General features: G+C 38.4%; 1 protein-coding gene across 3 annotated transcripts in view; it reads left to right on the forward strand.

Annotated features, from left to right (window-relative positions):
• LOC147338592 (myocyte-specific enhancer factor 2A-like) overlaps positions 1–19,548 on the forward strand; it is a 45,737-nt gene that overhangs the window by 21,998 nt on the left and 4,191 nt on the right. For all 3 annotated transcript variants that reach the window (XM_086307797.1, XM_086307876.1, XM_086307959.1), the window contains exons 3-8: positions 4,521–4,724; positions 14,015–14,149; positions 14,409–14,616; positions 15,160–15,213; positions 16,093–16,223; positions 19,423–19,546. In XM_086307797.1, coding sequence (XP_086163923.1) covers positions 4,521–4,724; positions 14,015–14,149; positions 14,409–14,616; positions 15,160–15,213; positions 16,093–16,223; positions 19,423–19,546 — 856 coding nt within the window. The remainder of the gene's footprint in view (positions 1–4,520; positions 4,725–14,014; positions 14,150–14,408; positions 14,617–15,159; positions 15,214–16,092; positions 16,224–19,422; positions 19,547–19,548) is intronic.

Genomic DNA, 19,548 nt, shown 5'->3' on the forward strand with positions numbered 1-19,548 from the left:
AGTCAGGTACCCGTTTCTAATAAAAAGACACATATTATGTACATGAGCACGTACTGATAGGTTCATTAACACTTTGTAAAAGCATCCTGCACCCAACCTTTTGCTGGTACACTTTTGTTTAAATCTAAGAAGCTCCCAGAGGTTTCTTTAAGCTGTTTCACTTTTGAGAGTGTAGTGGTCACAGCTGGTGGCGAGGGCAGTAATTTGGGGTTAGCTGGGTCCGGACAGCACCCTGTCATTAGCAGGGTGGGTCAGTGTTAGGGACACACAGTGGCCTTCTCTCCTCACCGTCTCCTTACGCAGCCACATTGCTGCCCACTGGAATCCCTCTCTGTCTGTCTCCTCTATATATATCACCCCCAACAGCACAACAAATACCAGCCTGTCTGGAAGGAAGGCACAGACTCTGGAAATAGGGATGTGGCTGGAAAATAAATATCTGGGATAATGTTTATATTTGATGTTTGGTTGTCTTGGCTGAAGCATTTTTAGATAGACACTGCTTCAGTTGTGTGGCGTGCACTATCACTTGAGTCTGCCGTATATTTAGGTTCTTGTACTCTATTTTGGGAAGTTGGTTTGTGTTTTTTTTTTTTAATCTGTCAAGTGCATGAAGTGTTTTCAGCAGTTTTTCCTCTTTTTAATGTATCAGACTATCACACATCATGCACAATATACAGCAATGACTTGGCTTTAGTGGAAAGATGCACTAGTGATAGATGGTGTTTATGCAGCCACACACTCTAAAAGAGGAACAGTGTAGTTTTTGGTAATCTCTTTTCACGTGTATTTGCAAGTTATGCTCAAGAAATAGTATCACTTGAAACTTGTTTTCAGAGACAACAGTTTACAAGTTAACTGACCTTATGCCTTTGGAAACTGATTGTTTAATGTTGCTGAATTTGCACGTTTGCTCACTTACAAAGAAATGAACAGTTTGTAATTTTCATGGTTTCATTTTAATGGAGAGGGGCAGAATATGAACCAATGATCCAGAGAGAAAACATTAAATAATAGTTATACATTGATTTGCATGTCATTGGGTGAAGTAAGTATTTGATTCTCTACAGACAGAATTCTGGCTCCCATAGATTGTAATTCCTGTTCCACATGGGCACACAGCCAATCAATCAATCAGTCAGTTACAGGTGCTCCTGATTTCATCTCATTATGTGGATATAACACACTTATATACAGAATCAGTTTCTTCCATTTCCACCTATCTACCACCGTGGGCAAGACCAAAGAGTTGTCAAAGGACGTCAGGGACAAGACTGTGGACTGCTGGAATGGCTACAAGACCATCAGCAAAAAGCTTGGTGAGAAGGTGAACTTCTGCTAAGATTATTAAAAAATGGAAAACAAAGTGACCATCAGTCACCCACAGTCTGAGCTCTATGCAAGATCTTGCCTCATGGGGTGAGAATAAAAATGAGAAAGTTGGTGGTTTAGGCGAGAACTACACATGACAAGGTTGTAACTGATCTCAAGGCAGTTGGTATCCCAGTCACCAAGCACTTCATTAGTAACACAATATGCTGTAATGGATTGATGATCCCAACATCCCCTCGCTTGAGAAGGCATGTGTACAGGCCTATCTTAAGTTTATCAGTGAACATCTAAATGATTAAGAGAAGGTTTGGGAGAAAAAAACTGTGGTTAGATGAAAGTTTTGCATAACATTCATTTGCTGTGTTTGTGGAAACACTGAGTATAACCCAAAGAACATCATCCCCACAATCAAGCATGGAAGTGGAAACGTTCTGTTTGGGGGCTGTTTTTCTGCTAAGGGTACAGGATGGCTTCACTGCAGTGAGGGGCCAATGGACAGACCCATGTATAAAAAAAACCCCTCCTTCCCTCAACCTGAACATTGAAAATCGGTCCTGGATGGGCCTTTCAGCCTGTCAATGATCCAAAATAACTGCCAAGGCAACAAAGGAGTGGCTGAAGAAGAAGTACATCAATGAGTTGCCAAGCAGGAGCCAAGAAAGCTAAAATAATTTATAGAGTTTCTGTGAAGAGGTGTGGGCCAAATTCCCTCCTGAGATGTGTGCTGATCTGGTGACCAACAAGAAACATCTTACCGCTGTGCTTGCCAACAAGGTTGTCTCTACGAAGTACTAAGTACTCAAGTACTAAGTAAGGGAATCAAATACTTATTGTACTCAATGACATGCTAATCAATTCATAACTTTTATGTCATGTGTTTTTATTTTTTGTTTTTTTTTTGTTTTTCAGTTCTGTCTGAAGCTGTACAGTTTTGTTTTTTTTTTACAAGGGAGCACACTTACGAATTCAGGACGTGTTTATTTCCCAAACTGTAAGACTGTCATTCAGTTCACCACTATCATTTAATCTTGTTACTGTAACATGTTTGCAAAAACGATTCTGCGAGAATTACTATACAAAATATTGCGACTAGGCACACATTACATTATAGCAGCCCGGATGGGAAGAAAATAAAAATGTTTATGAATGTTTGTGTGCAAATAATTCAGTCCCAGTCAATGTATATTTGGTGTTCTATACTATAAAAAAGAAAAGTCAATCTACAGTGCATTGAGTAAAATTCTTCAAATGAGGCTTAAACCAGAGACCACATATTTACCCATCTGAGGGTTTACCATGTAGACTATAGTCAAACTAGCTTTACAATGTCAGCTGTCGATAAATGAAAGAAAACAACGTTATTTTACTGCAAATAGAGTTAAATACTTTTGTAACAGTAAAGATATGAATTTTTTAGGACTTGCAGTTAGATCAAAGTTAGTCTGTCTTATTTCTGCTTTATAACTGTAGTATGTAAAGCAATGACATACTGTATATAATACCAGGATATAAAATGGTTTCCTCACTTCGGGAATGCATAAAACAGGAAAAGTAAAAAAGAATGTCAGAGGAGTGGATATTTTCTACTAAACAGGTACTGTGCACACAGTTTCTTGAAACACCACTAAGCCATCACTCAAGTGGTATTATTTAGAATTCCCATCAATTAAATAAATCGTTTGGCAGAAAAGCAACTAAAAGCTAAAAATAGAGAAAAAGATTTTTGTTATTTGACTGTGAATAGTTTAGATTTAGCTCTAATAATAATGTGTCCTGTGTCGGTATACAGTTTCGTACAACTGGGCTGTTTTGAAAGTTGTAAATCTGTCTCTAGTCCCAATTATATTTTACAGAGGTAATAATCAAGACACTTCCTGTTATAATTCTTGGCCATAATGATGCTTGAGTGTCATGACAGCGGTATGGTAAGATCTGTAAAAGTGCTCAGAACAATAAGTGTAAAGGAAAGTGTAAAGAACTGAACTACAGAAATAACCATGTAAAAAGAAATATACCTGACACTCAACATTGCCAGAAAGCTTTGAGATGTGAGTCTGCAGAAGCTTCTGGAACTGAAAAGATATGAGTCAGGATCCCAGAAGCTATGACAGAAGTAAGACATACCCAGATAAATACAGATGATTCATTGCAGGGAGTGAGCTACACACCATAAAGGGATAAGAGCATGATCCATGTGTGACCTGTGGGTTTACACTGAGCTGTAAATGGTCCACTCCAAACAATATGTTTTAGCTTTATGGTCTGGAGGAATATGGAGGTGTCAAGAATGACTGTTCTACTTTATAAGCCATGGTGCAATATAACACTACAGTATGAGCTTAAAGGGGGGTTTGACTGTATTTCTGCCGAAAATGTTTATGCACAGCCCTCTGTCTTACTAATAAAGTTGAACACCTTGATGGTAATCATTAAGGGAGGTGAAACATTACATAGTTTCTTTCCCCACCTACCTTTCCCATCCACTCCACTCATTCAGTAACATTCCACTAGAAACTGCAGTGTTACTGAATTAGTATTTCCAGATTATTACTGCGTTCTTTCAGAAGTGCAGAACTAGAGAACTAGAGATCCCCCACCCCTTGTCTCTTCCTGTTTGACACTTACACACACATTTTAATTCTCTTCTCTTTTCTCTGAAAACTATCAGCCAGTGAACACGGCGGTAGGATGAGCTGACAAATGTATCGCTTGTTTTGGAAGAGTTGTTTAAACACCTAAAATGAAACATTTATGTTAGTGCAGATTTGTATTACTATTGCTATCATTGCACCATACATTCACATCAGAGGCCACGGGGCAAAGCACTGCGGATTACCTGTTCAGAAGCCATTAGATGGACTATTTAGATTTCACTGCTTTAAAAGACATTTTTTTAATATTATTGGGTTATGAAGACAAAAAAATTTAATTGTTACTGTAAACAGGTTTTTTTTTTTTTTGAAAGATTTATAACATTTTCAACACACAGCACAGAGTACAAAGCAAACGGTGATTTATTACTTCAGACAGAACACATTCAAAAATATTTTTGGATGCCGTGTAGCCTTAATTTTATAAATACTCTGACTTGCTTGTGAAAATCTAGAAAGAACCAACAGGTATGACCCTTTATTTGACCTGTTGTAGGTTAGCTATTCTAGGCTGATCTCTGGCTTTTGTTCTTCCAGGTGACTTTCATGAAGAGAAAGTTTGGCCTGATGAAGAAGGCCTACGAGTTAAGTGTTCTGTGTGACTGTGAAATTGCCCTCATCATCTTCAATGGCTCCAACAAGCTGTTTCAGTACGCCAGTACCGACATGGATAAAGTCCTGCTGAAGTACACAGAATACAACGAACCCCACGAGAGCAGAACCAACTCTGACATCGTCGAGGTACGTGGTAGGACGCTGTTCTTAACCTTTTACTCATGTCACTGCTTTGACCTTTGGATAGTCTGTTTGTAGAGACGTCTTTTGGTGGGTCATTTCTTGAAACCTGTTAGGTTGCATCACTCAGCACTAATGACTGTAGTATGCAAATACACATCGCATGCTGCAGCTGATTTTGAATTAACACGAATTAAATTTTAGCAAGAATATAATGCTGAGTTATTATTTCATTGTGCACGCAAGTGCATTGATCAACTCTTGCAGCATCCATTCAGCAGATTAGGGAAACAAATGCCTGCAGTTGTGTTTTAGAAAGATGAATTCCTAGAAAGTGTAACTCCAGAGGATTTAGGTGCTGCCTTCAGTATTGTCTTCCTCTTTATGAAATATTGAGAAATAGATTTTCCGTTGCTTATGATGTGTTATTTCATTGAACACATTAGTGCTGATCTTTATAAAGTAAAGGCCAGATGTAAGGGTTGAGTAACACTTGAGGTTCAGGAGAGACAGACAGGCATGCAGCTGTTTCCTTCTACTAGTTTACACTGGTGCATTCTGTGAGGAAACTGTCCCCCATCCGACACAAGTAAAAATGAGAATAGTCCTACTGATCAGGCAAAAATAAAAGAAGAATTCATGTAGGTGATGCTAGACGAATAAAAGTGCTCAAGCAGTGTGCTCATTTCATGCTGATTACAGTACAGTACTACAGTTACTGCATAATAGGAACTCTAAAGGTTATTAAGATTTAAAGTGGTAAAATAAAACTGGCTGAGTTCCACTATGAAAGAAGGCAATAAAATAACTAAAGAGGTCATTTAAGAAAGTCTCTAAACTGGTCCAAATGTTCAATATAGGGAATTTAAAAAACTTGTTTGGTGAGCATCAGGAAGTACTGGTACATGTGTAACATGTAACTCAATCCAAATAACTGCGCAGCCATAAATTCCACCTTTGTAAACTCTGCTGATGATGAATGTAGCCTGTCATTGAGAATATTCGTTTAACCGTATGTTAATGTCTACTGGTTACTGTGTTTACTGTGGCATTAAAGTGGTAATTGGACTGGCACTTTCCTAATCTCAAAGCATTTTATTACTATCACAGTCACCCATTAATACAAGCACCTTTTTCTATGCCTAAGTCCTTTTAACCTATGATTCACACACATTCATACACTGCCATTCATACACATTCATAGACGGCGGATACATCAGGGGCAACTTGGGGTTTTGAAGAATAGCTCTCAGACTGAAAAGCCAGGGATTGAACCTGGAACCTTCTGATTAGGAAAGAGTAGTGGAAAGTGGTGAATGAGCGTAAGGTAAAGAGTTCTGATTACAAATTCTGTCTATAGCAATACATTTCAATATACACCTGACTCTAAACCACTTCACATAGCAGAACAAATGCCTTACTATGCTTATCTACTTAGTATACTAGTCTACTTATCATTTCTTTTCAGTGTCAGTGTGTGGTAAGACTTGAATTAAGCGGTCAAAGAAGTGCAGGAGACTGATGCTGTCCAGTGTAGCAAGTGATTTATTCACCATTTTGTGACCCAAACAATATTTACAAAGAAACAAATAGGAAACTCAACTCTATAATTAACTCAGTTCAAATAAACATAACTGAACTTAAATCAATGGAAATTAAGGTCAAACTGCACACAGCTACACTGACCTGAACCTTTCTTCTCAAACACCTGAGTTCTTCTGCTTAAATAGTTCACTTAAGATTTCTCCTCTGGACTATTCCATTCGGTAGGTAAGATGAACATATTTATATTCAAACCTCTACTGCTACTCTTTACTGGCAACATAAACTCTGTGGTGTAATCAATACGTATTACAACAATAAATCTATTTCTTCATAAACCCTCTAAAATCAACTTTATTAAATTACAAGAGTTCTTCCCCTCCCGCACTTGGTCTCTTCCTGTGACCTCAGAAGAACCCAGAAGCTATAAAGCAGGAAGTAAAACTACATTTCCTCCTTTTGTTTCTGGAAGACAGGTAGGTAAGGTAAGTTCTAAACAATACAAATTAACAGTTGAAATAAAGAACATGTCAATTTAACAAACTTATAGGAGTCGATTTAAACCAAGATGTTATATTATATAATCTGTAAAAGTGCAAAACATAAACCCGAGATAGTAGACGTTTGCCTATTGCAGATCACATGTGAAATATGGTTAAATCAAAACAAGAATGTTAACTAAGAATATAGACAAGTGGTACTCTCACCCACTTTGTCACACAGTGAAAAAGGAAATACAAAAAAAATGATGAAACATAGGCTGGACCTCAGAAAAGCTCAATTGAGACTGTTCACAGTGATAAGACCCAGCTGTCCACCGTTCTGCTTGGTCCCACAGCGTCATCAGTGTGGTGATGCTGTTGAGACTGGTCCCTGAGCAGCTCTGTTCTGTTTTCATGGCATTTAGTCGGTGTCCCTGCCATTAAAAATGAATGGTCATTGTGACTCATTTTGTAACTGCTTATGTAAGCTTCTAATGCGTGTTTTTCTCTCCGGAAGCCTGAATTTACTGCTCCCACACTCTTTCCTCACACGCTCAGTATTGTTTCCATCCTTTCAGAGGATTAATTTTCATTTTCTTTGGTCTTACACTAATTCAAACCATAACCACTGTCATCCTAACCTAACTTTAGTTAGACTTCCCAGAACCTTAATCAAGTCTTCAACTTGCAATCTTAAGGAAAGAACTGTATCAAACTGAAGAGCAACCAAACTGTCTTCAGTTTCATCACTCTTATGTGATCTCATAAAGATGGTTCCACATGTACACGCTTGGCAGTGCTGTACCAAATGTTAATTGTAAGGAACTCAAGCTTCCCAAACGAATGTATTTACTTCCAAAATGGCTCCACTTACTGGAAAAGAGGAGCTTTGGTTTTTAAGTTTGTTTCAGTAGAGTCTGGCCAAGTCTTTTTTCCAGTGTGCTCTAAATTTACTGTTATTTCAAATGTTTCACCTTCCCCGGGAAATGTGACATTGTTTTTCAAGGGTAACTACAGGCACTGTGCTGAAAAGAAAAATAAAACCATAAGCCAGTGCAGAATAGAAACGTGCTTGTTGACCTGGAAAGTCTCGTCAAACTCTACAATCACCGAACACTGAATTAATTTTCGATGTGGTGACAGTGGTGGTGGTGGAGGCAGTTAATATGCATCATTGATGTTGCCCATAATGATTCTAAGGACTATGACCCTGTCTATTCTGCTGTTAACCACAAGCAGACACCTGTGACTGCTCTCTAGGCCAATAGGCCTTGATTTGCCTGCTTTGAGCCTTTATTTGTTTATTCCCGCAAATGTCACGCATACAGACAAGCTGGTTAAAACAAAGCTTAGAAAGTGAGAGGTGTTCTTTTACATATCGGTCAGTCTATTTGCAACATTTAGGCATGAAATTTGACTATGTGTAAAGTAGTACCCCACTGGCTACAACAGTCTTCCCATGTTTGGAAGGAGAAGCGGAAAGCTTCTTTGGATTCATTGTCGTTGTTTGATGGAGTATTATGCTTGCTGATGTCTATCTCTTCAACACACAAATAGCTCGGCTGGTTTTGACACACACAGGAAATCTGCACATGAGCGATGCTGCTATAATACCAGCATACTTTGTCTTCCTTTACATTGTTTAACAGAAAGTGTAGGTAAATGTTTTGATATAAAGTTTGAATATTTCTCAGTATGTGATCAATCTTAGCAATACTTCAGATATTTCTCTTTCATTATTTTTTTTGTAAAGGGTATCCATGGCATTGATTTGGATGAACTAACTGACAAGCTGCATTATCGGCTTCATTATCTTGTTGCGTTACTAAGCATAAAGTGGAAACATCATACCTAAGGGTATTAATAAACTTCCCCTTTTCAACAATACCATAAAGTCAGCCTTCCATTATTAGTGCTTTAAAAGAATAGATGAACATTTAGAGAAACGGTATTAGTCCCTTTCGTGTTTGAATTAAATTAAGAGTGATATCATTCATACTTTTGTATGGTAACTTTTTACCATACAAAACCCAATCTTTGTTTGTGTTTTTTTTTTTTTTTTTGCCAACTCTCATGGTGTCAGTAAAGCTCACGACACAATAAACAGGAAGCCATGAAGTCCCTGCCTTACAAAAAACAGTTTTTTCTTTGCACGTAGGATAAATTTGACTTTTAAGCACATTCAAGCACCAGCAGTTATTCATAAATGTCACAGAGTATGCAAGGGTTGGGTGCATATATCCATATGGCACAACAGCAGCAACTTCCTTAACCGTTAATAACTAGTAATTATTTGACACAGGGCTGACATCTAAAAAGTAAAAATGTCAAATATGGCAGCAGATAACCTGGTATAAATGAGAGCATATTTTATAATCTCCAAAGTTTCTGTGGTTGGATAAATTCTTACACATGGTTATAATTTAGTGTTCAGGAAATCAGGAAATTTTAAACTAATAAAACAGTTTTGGCAGCAGAACAAGGGGTCGTTTTCTGCTCATAAATCCTAATTAATCACTTGGATTACTAACTGTATACTTCATGAAAGTACAATTTCTTCACATTCAAGTAAAAAGTGGCTCCTGTAAGCTATTTAAAGGACCAGTTCACTGAAATTACAAAAACAACTGTACAAATATTCCCGTGGAAAGGCCTTCTCTCCATGTACTTGGTTCTGATGGTGTTTCAAAGAAACTTTCTTTTCCATGGATTGTGTTCATTCCACAACCAGAGTAATTCTGCAAACCCTATACTCCATGCCTAACAATGTGTTTGCGATAGACTAGCATACACTGTTACAAGCACTAGGCTTTTGAAATGTCTCCATGTGTGTAGATGAAAATGTAATGTCAACCATAAATGGAGGTGGAAGCAAGCAAACCTGTAATGATAACGGCCTGCCAGCTAAAACAGCTACAAAGTCCTCACTGTTCAGCTACTATCACTAACAGATTACTTTTGTCATAATAATTGAGACAAGTTTGTGTCCAGCAGACTTGAGTTTCAACAACAACAGAGCAGTTGTCCAAGGTATGCAGCAGTGCAGCCCTGTCAGCCTGCAGAGCCCAGAGATGAATGAAAAGCATAACAGAAAGAGAACGCTACAACACAGTGAAACCTGGCACTGTGGCAAAACGCACAACAGCTGATTTGGTTTAGTTCTGTGTGACAGGATGCTTCATGTGAAAGCAATCTGTGAAATGTAAGTGTGCCTTTCAAAGTATGCGAGCTGTGCGTTTTCTCTCTGCCAGAGATGCATTGGATCACTCCTCAAGCACTCCCATGCCTGGCCTATTCTTAGCCTGTAGGGCAATCACCCGACTGGAAAAGACTCGCTCCAGAGAAAGAGGGGGTCTTATTTTATCTGTGATGTTGCCCCGAGAGCAACAAGACGTCACCCTCACATGTCAAGATGCTTAGTGGTGCAGCTCGTGCCTCATGGTGGCAGTGATCCAGATGCCTTTGGAGATCTACTAAAGCCGACTTTGACATTTGAGATGATAAGGACACACATACACACTGTCATATCCTCTAACAGCCACTTTAAGATAGTGCCCAGACATGATGTAGTGCTGTGAACCAGCATCTGTGGAGATACATACTGTGGGGTACTGTATCCACTGTCACATCTCTAATGAAAGCTGTTTGTTTAATTCTTTAAAATTAGTATGTAATATTCAAAGAAAGTGTGTGTTTAGATAATTGATAGCAGCTGTTGCAAGGTCAAGCACAGGGCTCACCTGAATCAGAGAATGATTGCAGACTAATAAACTTCTGAGCGGAGCAACTAAAAGAGCTCATGTCAAGCTCGTGTCTCCTCACATCATTAATAATAATTACACATTCATTATATGCTTAATCTCATTGCTGGAATGGTACATTTTGCTCTGGTATTGTGTCACATATATTTACAAGGTACTGTGAAGACTTACAGTGCGTATACATTAGAATGCCAGAATTTTAAAGCTTTAAAGCAGGCAGATAGGGGCTTTTCCTGCATCTTTTTTTGTCTGTTGTTAATGTGACACTTGGACCAGAATAGATATTAGTGTGATCATTTGATCTTAATCAGCAGCTAAGTCAAGGCTTTGTGCCAGAGCTTACTTTCACACGACAGACAGTCTTTGAAAGCACAGATGAATTTTTAAACAACATTCCTGGCCTTCTTGTTTACAGAGACACGTTCCAATGCCTTTATCTCAATATAGGTTATGTGTCACAGTGTTTTCCTTTGGTAGTCTTGCCAGAAGACAGATGTATAATATTTGCAAATGTATTTGCAAATGTCTGCACCAGACTCTTTGTATTGGACATCATTTGTTTCCTGAAAAAATGCACAGCATGATGGTGGATAGTCAAAGGGTTTTGCAGCAGATCTGCAAATTTGGATGCATTTTGCATCCTTTTTCCTTCTGTAATTTACAGCATTTTTAAATCCCTGATGGTTACTGTGTTTGAAAGCTGTCACTTTGAATAATTACAAGTAATTGGTAACCCACATAATATACCGTGATATCTCTTCCCATAATTAGACAAAACAACATAGTTGTCAAACAATAGCATCCAACAAACAAGCAGTCAGACAGGATTAGTTAAAGCTTGTGTTGAACTGAATGGACAGAAATATGTGCATCCTTTGTTATTCTGTTTAGCTTGAATTTACTAGAACTGAAATGCAGCAGCCAGATTGTACAGGAACTGAGTGAGTGACTGTTTAAGCGGTCAGCGGTTGTGGAAATAGATTTGTGTGTGTTTTTAAAGCTTTAAGTAAGTACTAGTGTCTGGGAATGCAAAGCACATGTGTTGGGCCAACAGTCAGCTGGGTGGTGTGTTGCCCTGATGGTCCTTTCATTTCACGCTATGACGTGAGATGAGCAGAGATGAGGTGATGGATACCAGGGAAATTATGTAATTGTACAGGCTTGCATGATATTGGCATGATTTTTGTTTATTTATTTATTAGAGTGACTCATCTGCCAAAGGCCAGGTGCTGAAAATGACCAAATATCAGTTACTCGGTCTGCATTTCAAACTAGTCATCTAAACCTAATCATTCAAAACCAGCTTGCAGTGCAAATGCCATGCTTCACTTGATTTTATGTACAGTGGGAATTACGTATCTTCTTCTATTTTAATGCATGACACATGTTGATGTTAAATATTTGAAATGTACCATCACTTATTAATGTGCTTACGGAGGCCTATAATCCACTGGAGAATTACAGCATCTTTTAGCTCATTGTTTTGTTGTTACAGGGTTTGTCAGTCTTATTTTATCCCAGGCTGTAGCAGACGGGTCTTTCCAGAAAAAAAAATGTCTGAAGTACTTGTTAAACAAGTTAGCATCAAAAAAGATGAACAGGGCTGCATAGTGAACAGAATATTCAGATACTGTTTGTCCTTAAGTACATGGCAGAGATCAAAGTACTAATATGAGAGCAGCTCCAGAGAACTGCTGCTCAGTGAACAGTTTGTGTTTTTCAGACCATTCTCTTTTTAATGTAGAGATGGTTGTGTTGGAAAAACCCCAGTAGATCATCAGTTTTTGCAATACTCTGACCAGCCTATCTGGCACCATGTTCAGAGACACCTGAGTCATCAGTCTTCCCCATTCTGATGTTTACTTTGACCTCTGGCACGTCATTTTGATGATGTTAACATGACTACATGCAGTGAGTTGTTAGTGTCAGATATTTGTTTTAATGACTTTTGTAACTAAAAGAGTGGCAAGTGAGTGTTTAATAACTATAATAATTGAAGAATGTTGATGATTTGTGATACTCGTCTTGGGCTCTAGCCTTTACCATGAATGGAATTCCAACCCAAGATTTAGTTCCTATTCCAAAGTACAATTTTCTTTACCAGCACTGCCTTTGACAGCACTGTAGAGCTTTGTCTAAGCTACACTGCCAGTAGTAATATAACCTTCCACAGACACAGGAGTTGTGAATCTAATTAGATGGCTCACTCTCAGTGACGCTCAGGGATCCATTAACAGTCAACTCTTTGCCTTTTATTTCCCTGTCTGTCTGCCATACATAACTAAAACCATCGAACTACATTTAAAGTTGTTTCTAGCATGCTCTAAAAAACATATGTGTGTGCTCTGGTTCATTATGTTTAAAAGGTTGCTACAGAAGATCAGCAAGTCTGCTTTATGGAGCAGCCTCTCTTTAGAGGAAGAAAACCCATAAAGTGCAAACTACACAGAGCAGCGGCTTCAAAAGTCACAAAGTCTTCACAGTAAATATGGAGGCAGATAATATTTGTCTCCACAAGGTGCTATACTGCTCCAGAGCTGAGATACTGAGACATTAAAATTTTCTCACCTTAGAAACTGAAGCTGAAATAGGTGTTGATGAGGTTCAGTGTCACATCAGTGTCTTCCAGTAAATAATCAGGGACGTGCTTAAATATCTTGCTTAAGACCACTTTACAGTTTCATCTTGTTTGTCAGTGATTGTGCAGATTAAGTACCTTTATTGGTGCAGCTCAGAGATGAGGTTTATTTTTATGTGTGTAGACTGAGTAAGAAACTGTGTACAAAAGGTGAAACACATTAAAAAAAAGCCTAGTGTGAAGTAAATGGACTGGTTCCTATACAGCGCTTTCCGACGTTATCTGAACACTCAAAGCGCTTTACACAACTTGCCTCATTAACCCAGAGCCTGTACTTCTTTACTTAAGTAAAACTGAAAACATTTTTAACACTAATATCTATACTTAGTTACAGAATGTCTGCACTTTTGCCACCTCTGCGACTAACACCTTGCCTGAGAAGTCTGTATAGAAATATCACTATCTATGCATACTCAAAGGTGCATCGGGAAAAAAGGTTTTGACTATAAACCTGTAAATTTGCAAATGTGTTCTCAGTGTCTGAGAAGCAGCTATGTACAGTGAGCGTTACGAGACTTGAATCTGATTTCTAGTGTTCTCAGTGGTCAGTTACCCTTCCTGATTTCAACCATATTGCACACAGGGAGCAACCAGATCCATACACATCCTGTTTTTGGTAGTACCTCAATTTTAATGTTCCACAATCAATTCATGTACTGACTATGCATACTCTTTCTCTTCTGTCTCTACTCTCAACAATCAGATTATCAGGGGAAATGCTCATTAAACTGCATGTTTTTACTAATTTTAACCTTTTACTAAAGAACTGGTGGTGAAAGGCTTTTGTTTGTTTGTTTGTTTTTTAACCAATGCTTACCTGTTTTTCCCTTTTGTTTTTTTAATGCTACTCCTTTATAACTATGTCACCTACAGGCCCTTAACAAGAAGGAACACAGAGGCTGCGACAGCCCTGATGCTGACGCATCCTATGTCCTCACTCCTAATACTGAAGAAAAATACAAGAAGATTAATGAAGAGTTTGACAACATGATGAAGACTCATAAAATTGTAAGTTGTGTTGTTTGTTTTTTTTGTTGGTTTTCAACATTTTGTTTAGTGACTGTTCCCACCCCCATTTTCTCTGTAGGGTCATTAATTAAGAACCTTCCAGTCATTTATCCTCCATCCACAGTCTGTGGTGATAATATGTCTGGTCATGCTCACAGACACAAAGATGAAGACAATACAACTGATAAAAGACAATTGCATTTTACCAGTTCATGTATTTCATTTTAATGCTGATTGGCTCTTTTTGTCTCTTGCTTAGTCCACAGGCCAGCAGCAGCAGCATCAACAGCACTTCATGCATGTAGCACCAGGCAGCATGGCCTACAGTCACAGTGGAGGAGGAGGGGCAACTTCCCAGGCACTAGCTGCAGCCACAGCAGCTTTGGCTGACGGTGGTATCCTCACCTCACCTCACTCGCACCTCCACAGAAACATAAACTCTTCACAAAGACCCCCGAGTGCTGGAAGTGAGTAATATGAACTTTGTGTTGTTCTTTGGTAACTAAACTTACTGTTAAACTGCACACTGAGCCGATGACAATAACTCAGAGGAGACATGAAAATGAATGTGTGCAAGGATGTCCAGATAAGCCTTAGAATTATGAGTAGAAGAGAGACTATGTAGAAAACTATGTATTTTAATTAGACAGTATAGTAGTTTTTAATGGAGATGCAGGAGATGAGCCATGCAAACATTCTGCGCAGGAGGAATTACTGATTTCCATTGTATTTATTTATTTCTTAACATTGATTTGAAGACAGCGCATCTGATAAAAACAACAGTTTGACTGTTATTGTACAGAAAAAGGCCCTGCTGGGGAAAATACATTCGAGCAGATAGAAAGTGAACGATCTAAAGCAATCTTACTTAAAGCTGCAGTCTTATTTAAAATCTTATTAATAAGATAAAAAGATGGATGCATGCAGAGTGGTTCTTAGTGATTGCAGAACATTAAATGCGAGAAAAACGTAATAACGAATCCTAACGAGTGTGTTGTGTTTATCCTCAGGTGGCCTGCAGGGCAGTTCCGAGCTGGCTCTGCAAAATGGATCTGGACCGACTGGTATGTATCCAACAGGAGTTTAACAAACATGCTCTGACATGTATACTGCATACGCACAAACACAACTCCCTGCATATGGAGCAGTCTTTGCAAGCTTGTTTTGCTTGTGATCCCATGTGAGCAGCTGCATGTGTTAACTGTGTGTGATCTGTTTGAACAAATAGTTATTTGTTTTCTTGATTTTTTTTTTCTAGAGGCCTTAAGGGATTAAAATTAGCCAATAAATTACGAAAGAATGAAATATAAGAAAGAGGTTCCACAGAAATAATCTGATAATTAGTTCATGGCTCCTCTGAGGTTCTGTTAGCGCTTCTTAAAATAGTGGGAGTTGATGTAAGATGGTGATGGATTTGCTATTGGTCAGCTAAGGCCAGTGGATATGGGATGTGTTCTTCCAGGAGCCTGGCTGCACCTCAGTTTCATCCCTCCTGGTTTTTGTTGCTGCTCTTCTGCCCTTATGCTTTGGTCCACAACCCTTTCTACAAACTGTCTTTGCATAATTCCCCTCCTGCCATGGCCGTGCTCTCCTTCTCAGGAACACTGCCATTATGTAATGCCAAGAGAGAGAAAATATGAATTATTCATGATTATCTCCTGTATAATATATAGCTGTACTTTCTCCAGTCCGCATGCAGAACTTGGCTGTGGACATGTTGATTTAATGGATCTAATACATGAGACTGTAATACTCCACTCCATTTTCAAGTGCATTCCAAAGCTCTAAATATTTAAAACTTGTGCTATATGCATGATGCTTTCCATTAACAAAAAAATATCCTTTGCAAAATTCTTACAAAAAGTAGCTAGAATCAGCACTTAAGTGAAAGTTGGAATTGAATTACCATCACTTCTTAACATCCTCCACACGTCTGTATTTAGTGAATGGATTTGGAAAGATCATACCATCAAAATCTCCTCCTCCACCTCATGGGAACAGCATGGTCCCTACCAGCCGCAAGACAGACCTCCGGGTCCTCATCCCCCACTCCAAAGGAATGATGCAAACACTGGTAAGTGTGTTTTCTTTTATATTTATAACCAAAACAAAAAAGCCTTTATAATGAGTAATATTCTTAAAAATGTTACCTAAAGCTTTATGTATTTATTTAGGTCCAATACAGAACAGCAATCAAGCTTGTAACATGTGATGTAGTTTTAGTTTTGACTGGAACTAGGAAGAGTCCTCTAGCTGCTGACAGCTCTATAAAACCATGAACCTTTGATTCCTGATCTGGATTTTATTAAGAATCAGAACAGTACATTGTGTTTTCTAAGCCTGTGGGATCCTGGAGTCAGGCATGAACAGGGTAAATATATGACACAGATTACCACAGAGTGGGCCAACAACTTTTGAGAACAATTGGTTTGACACTATTTGGGGCAGATGGTTGGTGGTTTTACAGATGAAATCATAGTTCCTTTGAAGAATGGACAATACTGGCAAAAGCTTGCATGCCTCATTTGACCGACTTCACTGCTACTTCTTTATAGTCCCTTCCAGTAGACTCAACAAGATTCAGTCTTATTGTGAACTAACACTCTTTTGATTACATTTAAGGTTCCCGTAATCTCTTTAAAACACACGTGGATGTGCAGAATCTATAGGCAAGGTGCAAAGTTCTGTTTGTGGTCCACTTCTAGTCAGATTTTTTTTTTTGGAAACGCTAGGATTTAACCAGTAGCAGTAGGCTTTAGGTAAAACGTCTGTGTGGAGAGTAAAAGGGGAGTGCCACCTTAGAAAGCCCACTGGCTACGCCAGAAGCTGTGAAAGATCGCCCATTATACTCAGAGGCTGAGTCAACAGACTAGCCTGAAGGGTTTCCAGACTGAAGTTTGTCACACATTTGACTAAATGCATATATATCTCATCATAAAATCTATGACCCAAATTGGCATTCACACTAAATAGCAGCTTAAACTAACACAAAAAAGAATGTAAAAGCTTATTAGTTCAAGTTTTGCCCAAAAGTTTTGGAAAACAACAGCCTGTTCATCTGAAAAGTCCGACAGTTCGACTAAGTTTCCAAGTCATATGTCTCTTTGTGAGGGCAGTGCAAATTCTTTATGGAAGCTCAAGTCTTGTTTAGACTCAGTACCAGTAGAACAGAAATGCAGAAATAATATCAAGTGCGAAAAATTGGGCATAAAAAAGTGCTTTAAAAGCTGCCTGGTACACACAGTTACGGTTCTTATATACATGACATCAGAGCACCAGTTCATGGTTGTGTAAGATGACTTGGAAGACTGTAGAAGGAGTCTGTTTTCCTTTCTTAAGATTCCACATTCTGCAGCTGTGCCGGGTCGCTGAAGTTATTGATTTGCCCTTAACTCTCCTACTGTTGCCCTTGCCTCCCACACTGTGCTCAGACATGATGTAACAATTAGTAAACAATGGAAACGGACACTCTTTTCTTTGTATTTTTCCTTTTATGGTGACCGACCAGCTCCATTATTCTACTGGTTGTGGTTTCCAGGGGATTTTTACATATTGCAGAAGGATATGAGTTTCTATTTTCTGGTGTTCTAGAAATTAATGTCGAGGTCTTTTCATAGAAAAAGGAAGAGTTTCACATATGTGCGATATAAGAAAAGAATATCCAGACTATTTAGAAATGAATAGTAAAATAAATCTATATTAAATATAATTTAGATTACAAATTCAGAGCACATTAGAGGTAGCTTTTAAAGTTTTAATAGCGATGTTTAATGTCACTGAAATTCAGAGTGACTAAATTTCTTTTGGAGAAGTGATGAATCAGCAGCCATTCATTCCACATTAAGTAATCATAATTCCTCATCATTCTGTTGATCTTATCTGTTTGTCAATTATCGGTGACTGGGTGACAAATAATTTGTTGTTGTCATGTTTGCAGGAAACAGAATCTGGCAGAGTCTAGTTTTCAGGAACTGTGCTGAATGGGTTTGCAGTCGTTTGAAGCTGGAACACTTATAAAATCCGAACCATGATACGGCTAATGCCTCCACCCTGTTTAAACCAACAGAAGAAGCCACTCATATTTTTCTTTCTGCTTTTCATTCACTCCAGCAAAAGATGTTGTGTTGTGGTCTCACAACTCCTCCTCAGTGTGATCATTTTGAAACTGCCTTTCACTTCCTCCTGTGCACATGTTAGTGTAAGCGGCATGCTTTGTTTAGTGTGTTTTGCACAAACAGGCGAAAACAACAAAGCAAAAACAACTGAGGAGGTCTGCATTTCTTAACAGGATGTCTGTGTCTACTACTCACTACCATGATAGCTTTAACTTGGATTCTGTAGTGCATTATCTGTAGTCCACAAATGCAAGGACACCATAGAAAACACAGGGAATGAGACATGTATGGGTTGGTTAACCCATTGTTTTTATGTTTGCTGAGCAATGAATGACCTGGTTCAGGGTGACGTGATTGAAAGATGAACGAAAAACAACTCCTAAATTCAGTGTGATAAGTTGAGTTCATGAGCCACCTGTTCTGAACTGATAGGCTATTTTAGGACAATGAATAATTAAGAATGAATTACCTGCTGCTATTCAGTTGATATTTCAGTTGTGTGTTTTCTAAAAGCAGACAGCCGAATAAATTGCACTGATATCGCTTTTTGGAAAAGAAGAGGATTTCATGTCATTAAAGGAAACTGACTGATAAATTAGACTATCAAGTCTTGGGTTAAACATAAACATTCAAAAAGTACATTTTTTAAACTAAATGCAGTTTCTGAATAGTTAGTGGATTTCTGTTAGACTTCTGTCTTTACAAAACATTCAGTTTTGTTGAGAAGAATGCAAATCCTTGTTCAATTCATGTGCAACTTCTGCTAGCACTATGGGAAGTGTAGGAAATTCAAAACTATATATTTTGAACTGATTAATGTTTTTTTGTTTGTTTTGTTTTTAAAACAGGGGATGTGAGCTTATACTGACATCTTGTGGTTGAAATGGGGCATTAATAATAATAATAATGGATTGGATTTATATAGCGCTTTTCAAGGCACCCAAAGCGCTTTACAATGCCACTATTCATTCACTCTCACATTCATACACTGGTGGAGGCAAGCTACGGTTGTAGCCACAGCTGCCACAGCATTACAAGTCTAGTTCTAGCGAACACTATAATTGCGATCTAAGCACAAAAAGCAACAAACTAAGAGAAGAGTAACATTTCATGAGTGAACTTAGTGACTTTATGTCTTTGTTTATTATTTGTTTTCAGAATAACCAAAGGATGAGTAGCAGTCAGTCCAGTCAGCCTCTTTCCACACCAGTTGTCTCTATCACCACACCCAGTCTACCCCATCAGAGTCTGGTTTATGCTGGCATCGGCTCGGCCTACAACGGT

This window comes from Aulonocara sp. 'chitande type north' Nkhata Bay, linkage group LG1 (genome assembly GCF_057382095.1).
Source record: "Aulonocara sp. 'chitande type north' Nkhata Bay isolate Kocher_YH1m ecotype deep benthic linkage group LG1, A_spYH_male_GT1.1, whole genome shotgun sequence".
Classification (NCBI taxonomy): domain Eukaryota; kingdom Metazoa; phylum Chordata; class Actinopteri; order Cichliformes; family Cichlidae; genus Aulonocara; species Aulonocara sp. 'chitande type north' Nkhata Bay.